Source organism: Vicia villosa, linkage group LG1 (assembly GCF_029867415.1).
Source record: "Vicia villosa cultivar HV-30 ecotype Madison, WI linkage group LG1, Vvil1.0, whole genome shotgun sequence".
Taxonomy (NCBI): domain Eukaryota; kingdom Viridiplantae; phylum Streptophyta; class Magnoliopsida; order Fabales; family Fabaceae; genus Vicia; species Vicia villosa.
This window is the reverse complement of record NC_081180.1, coordinates 248,194,449-248,200,891: the sequence shown is the minus strand read 5'-3', so window position 1 is coordinate 248,200,891 and position 6,443 is coordinate 248,194,449. Positions and strand designations below refer to the sequence as shown.

Genomic DNA, 6,443 nt, shown 5'->3' with positions numbered 1-6,443 from the left:
GTAAAAAAAAAAAAAGTTTGTCACTAGTTAGATGAGAAAGGCTTGTTGAAAAGCATGAAGAAGCCATACAAGAAACTTTGTTAACATTGTGTGTATATGACAAAGCACAAAACTTAAAGTTCTCTACAAGTCAGCATAGAAGCAGAGATTTGTTAGACTGAGAACATATTAGACCATGTACAATGGTTACATTATTCAACACCCTACTTTTTCACTTTTTATCTTTCACATCATCTTCTCTCTCTTCCACCTAATAATTCAACACCTATTCAATTTTTTTTCACTACAATGGTTTTGTTTAATAAAATTCAACACCCTACCCCACATCATATTCTTATTTTCTTTTAAAGTTTTGTTTTTATGATTATATATTAATATCTATTATCAATTAAAAGTGAATTTTTTTTTATGAGTCCAAATCAAATGAACCAAGTCTCTATTTATAGAGGAAAAAAAATAATGAATTTTGATAAAAATAAAAATAAATAAAAAATTTATTTACTATGAAATAATTAATTTTAAATGATTAAAAGAAAATAAAATCTAAATAATCACAACAACCAATAAAATTGTGTAAAGTGTTGCATGTGGCCCCACTTTTTTCTCATTCTGTTGAATCTTTTCAACACCAATTAATCCACATCACATTAAACACCTCATTCAACAAACCAGTGTAGACATTCAACTATTGAATAATTTTTTCAACACCCCTATTGTAAATGGTCTTAAGGGTAGCAAAATAAGTCAGACTTGCTCATTTAGCACGTCATTTTTGATAACTCGAGACAAAAAATTTGGTCTGCACGATCTACTTTTCGTACCCTCCTCCGCTCCATTTTGTAGCAGGGGTTTTCTCCACTTTAAAGCTTTATGGATGAGGCCCGGTTCTGGAAAAATTAATTTTAATATTATTAGCAAGTACACAAATAGGAAAAATTAAGGTTTATCACCATACTTTTAATAAACTAATATATTAAAAAAAAAAAAATTATTTGTGTACTTGCTATATCGTGATAAATTTACACATAATAATTCAAAAATAATATTTGATAGTAATTTATTTGATCAGTTAATAGTTATTGGAAGTTGTAGGAATAAATTGCATTAGTTAGAGAAAAAAATGAATTAATTATAGGACGATGAGGGATAATTGTAGCTTCCTTTGATATGTACCATTACCAACTGATTAAATAAAATTAATAGGAGTCAATTAAGACGTCCACACACTTTTTTAACTTTAAATACCTCTTATTTGATTTTGATTGTCAAAGAGATATCCTACTACTAGATTGAAACACTAAAGTAGGGATATAAATGAATATTCATGAAGACAGATATTATGATATCTGTATCTGCTATGTTTGATAAAAAAATGATATTTATATTTGTCTCATATCCGTGTGGACATCCATTAAACGGGTAATTTACAAGTTTTAAGATACACCTTTTCTTTTTGTCTTTTTTGTGATTTCGTGGGTCATCGTTTGTTTTGATTTCCCATATTTCTGTGGTGTATTTTGATTTCTCGTCTTTGTGCGGGTATTTTGTTTTTCCGTTTTTGTGCGGTGTTCATTTGTTTCAGGTTGAAATATTAGTTTCGATCTAGTGCAGATTCAATCAATGACTTTGGTGCCGTCAACGCTACAGATTCGGAAGCATGAATATTTCGAACATCTCAATACAGTCAATACATTAATATTTGTAGGCATATGCAATTTGCCGTTTTATGCTATTAACATGGATGTTGTGGATTTGTTCGCAGATTCATCCTTTTTGTTTTTGGCGATTTTGAATTTGTATTGCAACGATGTACTCTATCGATTTGAATGAATGAATATCATTTATTTTGTCAAAAAAAAGATACCTGCAGATATTTACAGATATTTATAATAACATTTTTTCTAAAAAAAAAATTGAAAAAAAATATTTTCATGTTCTTTTAAAGACACAAAATATTATTAATACAAAACATCTATCCAATTCTCTCTCAATTTAACAACAAAATTTCAATTCATTAGTTTCCTTCTTTTTCACCAAAACATAATAACATGAAAACATAATACTTATGCATTTTATTTTTAACCAAAACAAATAAAAGATATTGTGATGGTGAGTTATTGTGGAAGAACGAACGGATGAGAAGTAGGAAGACACTAATTGGATAGATGAAAGACGGTATTAGTTGGTTGAATGGTGAAATAGTTGATGTGAGGTGTATGAAATATTGAAGAAGCTTAAATATGAAATAGCCAAATAAATTTTTAATAGTATGTGAAATATTTTTCAAAGAAAATGTCAAAAATTAATATAAGATTAATTTTTTTAAAAGATGAAAAGACAAATTATAATATAGTTAAATAATCTTTATAATTTATTAACATATACGATATCCGCGGATATAAGTATTAAACGTGCATCCATATCCATTAACAAATAAGTATTTAAATATTCATGTATTTTATATGAGGATATCCATTAAATTATCCACTCCATATCTGTGATGGATTTTTTCCACAAATATCTGCGGTTACGAATTTTTTAGCCCCATAAAGTTTATCTCCTAAGTATTCCATTTCTAGTTATACAACACATTATTTGTGGCCAACAAATACCACACCATAAAATCATAATTTTGAATGTAGTAGATTCATTTTGCATTTACTAGTAACATTTACAAATCATACTAATATTTTCAGAAATAAATTTAAAGTCAATAAAATTATAATTAAAAATCATTTACTCATCAATCATCATGAAGGAGGCTCTGAACAAGTGAGGATCCTCTCCATTTGTTCTTTCCATGGAGTTGAGATCTTTTTCATTCCTTCACAGAAATGGAGAGTACCATTACTAAAGTTTGGGAGTACAAAACATTTATATTATTGAAAAATATGACATATATTTTACATATTTGAATTTTTATACATAAAAAACTTTAGTAATGGCACTCTCAATTTCTTTGAAGAAATAGAGATGATCTCACTTCGTTTTAAAGACATTTGTATTGTATAAAAAATAAATTGATATATCAATTATCACATTATTACATTTATATTCTTAAAACTTTAGTAATGCACAAAATGGAGAAGGAAGAAAATAGAGAGGATATTGACTCGTTGTGAACTTGTGGTGTCCAGGGCCACCATGAAAAACACCTTCCATTCCATCATGTGAGACATGTTACTAGATAAGAGTTCAACCACAACACCATGTAACATGTCATTCCCTTGTGTCTCTTCACACATGTACTTGTCAACAACAACTCAAATAGATCACATTCACACCCATAACAATACATCACTATCAACAATTTAACATAAAATAATAAAAATGCAAAATTCATTACTCATAAATAAATATACATGAATAGGTTCAAGTTACACCCACAATAAAAATAACTCTTATGGTAACAATAAATCAATAATACTCAAAAAAACATCAAAACTCAAAATAATCCCTCATGTCATAACCTTCCTACTCTCAATGAAACTAGACATGGCTGCTCAAATACTCAAAGGCTTGAGAATAGAGATAAGAGACAAACAAGAATGGATCCTGCTGAAATAGGGAGCAATGCTGATGCTGCCGCGCTCTTGGCAGTCGGCGCGGCTGCCGGTACTCTAGATGGAAGCACAGGAGTGGTGGCTACACCTGGTGCTTCAGCTTCAGCAGTAGGAGAAGATGCTGGGGAGACAATTACACCTAGAAATTCATTTTTACACCATGATGATCCAAATTAGAGAAACCAAATCATATGAAAACATAGTAACATGTATCAAAAAAGTGATTGAACCAAATATAAAACATAAAAATATAAATTGTTAACAACTAGCAACATAAGAAAAAACAAATATTGGTATAAGAGTATCGATATCGGTATGTTTTGTCATGCCAGTTTCAGGGTCGCGGACTGTTTTTTAAAACCTTTATATTTATATCAATCAAACACATATAACCCTCTATCTTCAATCTGGAAATAATAAATTCAAGACAAAACTTCAAAACCATATATTTGTAAATTGCATAAAGCTTCAAAATGTGTTACATAAGGAATCATACCAGGAGCAGCAGCAGGGGTAACAGACACTGCAAAACAAAAACAACAATGTTTCATTAATATCATGTCACAAACCTAAAATTAAATTTAAAATAAAAAAAAAAAAAAACTTTTCTTCATCATAAAAAATAACAAAAAAACAACCTAAATCAGAGTTATACAGAAAAACAAGAAAAGTGAAACAAAACATAAACCTAGGATTAAGAAAAACATAAACTTTTCTTAAACAGAAACTATAAAAAACCAAACTTTATGGTGAAATACAAATACCCTCATCTGGGTTATACAGAAAATCCAAAAAGAAGAACTCACATCCACAGTTAGAGAGAGAAGGAGCAGAGACTTTGCAAGCAGAAGGAAGAGTCAAGGCCTTTGAAACATTCAAAACAACACCAAACTGAGCACTGCTTTTGAAGGCTTCACAGAGACAAGAAGGAGCACTTTTCAAGACAGTTTTCAAGCCAGAACAGCATGTTCCTTCTGGTTTGGATATGGTACTGTCATTTGTGACAAATGACAAACAATCAGCCATGGTGAGAACAAGGGTTGAACAGTCAACAGAGGGTGATGGAGCATGGTGTGAAGATGAAGCGGCGTTGGTGAAATGGATGGCAAAGATGGTGAAAATGCAGAGAATGAGTGGAAAGTTTGGTGCCATGGTGAAAGAGAGAATGGATAGAGGAATGAGTAATGAGGGGTTTTGGTTTTGGAGTTTTGAAAAAAGTTGCAATAAAAAGAGGGTTTTTTTTAAGAGAATGAATCAGTGTGTGATAACTGTGTATGTGTAACAAGTCTAGGGTACTATTTATCTTGTTATGTGAAATTTAACCATTATTAATATTTGAAATTATTTAAAATACCTTCTAAATTTAACCATCATTAATATTTGAAATTAATTAAAATACCTTCTAAATTTAACCATCATTAATATTTGAATTTAATTAAAATCGATGGTCTAAAGAAATTTTATATTATCAATAAATTATAATCGTTGATAATTTAAAATATTTAACTAAATATATTATTTGTTCTAAGTAACTCGCAAGGCGCGGATTCAAAGACTCCTAATTGTAGTAAGAAAATGCATGGAAGAAACAAAATAAATGTTCTTTTATTATCGTCTAGACTAGACAAGTTTGTCTATGAAGCATCGTCGATCATCCAGATTAATCGGACATTGGATTGTATGTTGTATTCTCTCTATTAAACTTAAAATGCTCTCATTATATAAGAGAAAAGTGTGTTATTCTCATCTATTCAAATTTATTCTAACTCTCACATCACTATTCATTTTTTCATTGATGTGACCGTTGAAGTTATAACTTTCCAGGCCAGTTCCTTCTCGGTTGTACTAGAAGATCAAATCCACCATAGGAAAGCGCCCCCTCGTTTTATCCAAATCTCATTTTCTAAAAGGTTTATGATCGTACCTGATCAGAAGAATCGTCAAGGCCTGCTCGGATGCTGGTCTTCGTGAAGTGAGAGGGGGGGTGTACCTGCAAGGTACTCCGATGCCAAAGTGAGTAGATGAGCAAAGGAGAGCAAGTACTAGCTAAGGTTAGAAGAGAATTGAATACCTGACCCTCTAGTCAAAGAGGGTATATATAGCCCCCAGCGCTGGGCCATGATCTCGCTATTGGGTTGGATTCCCAAGCCCAACTAGGAGACTGTCAGGTTTCCTGAGCGGAAATATCGGAGGTGCGTGTACGCCTTCTGTCCTGGTTAACCGCTCCGAAGTCCAAGGGAAGACGCGGTCCTTTAGAAGCCACGTGGGATCCGAGTTACTCGGAGGATTGGATATGAAAGAGCCCTGCGTGGAGCAGGGTCCTCGGCAAGGATGACGTCCGGGGGAGAGTTAACGCCGAGCGAAGTCGTCTGCTCCGGGTAGGGTGTTAGTGCCGAGCAAGGCGTGTCGGGAAGGCAATGAACTATTCATGGGCCTCTGAGGCTTATTGGGCCGAAAGCGGTGTTGGGCCTAGCCTTGGCCTAGTCCAGAACAGGAGCCCCCCAAGTCGGAGTTTTCTGGTTAAGAAGCTGTGACTTTGCTTCTACGCTCGGACCCCAATTCTCGTGGTTGCTCGGTGGATCGGTCCTCGTTACACAGACGCGCTCGGAGGAAAATCCAGTGGTGGGCGAAACGTCGCGCGTGGGAACCACGCGCTGACGTGGCATAGGCAATGATGGCCTAGGGTCTAGGAGGCGGCGCCTGTCAGGAGAGGTGACGCTTCGCCTTCCGAGCCTTTTTCCTATAAAAGGGGGCGAATTCTCTCATAAGGGAGTTTTCCTTTCTCTGTTTATCTGCTCGGCTTCGATCAAGGGTTCCTCGGAGAATAATTTCCCGGCTCGTTCATCATATCAAGATCGTTGCTTAGCGAAGGATTCTCCC

General features: G+C 33.6%; 1 protein-coding gene across 1 annotated transcript; it reads right to left on the bottom strand.

The window, feature by feature from the left end:
• Window positions 1-3,317: 3,317 nt before the first annotated feature.
• LOC131625247 (non-specific lipid transfer protein GPI-anchored 31-like) lies at window positions 3,318-4,849 on the bottom strand. The gene is made up of 3 exons (XM_058896132.1): window positions 4,370-4,849; window positions 4,060-4,086; window positions 3,318-3,702 (listed from the first exon to the last, which is right to left on the bottom strand). The coding sequence occupies exons 1-3, from the start codon at window positions 4,713-4,715 to the stop codon at window positions 3,512-3,514; spliced, it is 564 nt and encodes a 187-aa protein (XP_058752115.1). The 5' UTR covers window positions 4,716-4,849; the 3' UTR covers window positions 3,318-3,511.
• Window positions 4,850-6,443: the final 1,594 nt, after the last annotated feature.

Bases quoted from the DNA above. Each gene is read 5' to 3' on its own strand.
- LOC131625247 (XM_058896132.1), bottom strand. From the start codon at position 4,715: ATGGCACCAAACTTTCCACTCATTCTCTGCATTTTCACCATCTTTGCC. The intron at 4,087-4,369 runs GTGAGTTCTTCT...TTTGTTTTGCAG, and splicing joins TTCTCTCTCTAACTGTGGAT to TGTCTGTTACCCCTGCTGCT. The intron at 3,703-4,059 runs GTATGATTCCTT...ATGAATTTCTAG, and splicing joins TACCCCTGCTGCTGCTCCTG to GTGTAATTGTCTCCCCAGCA.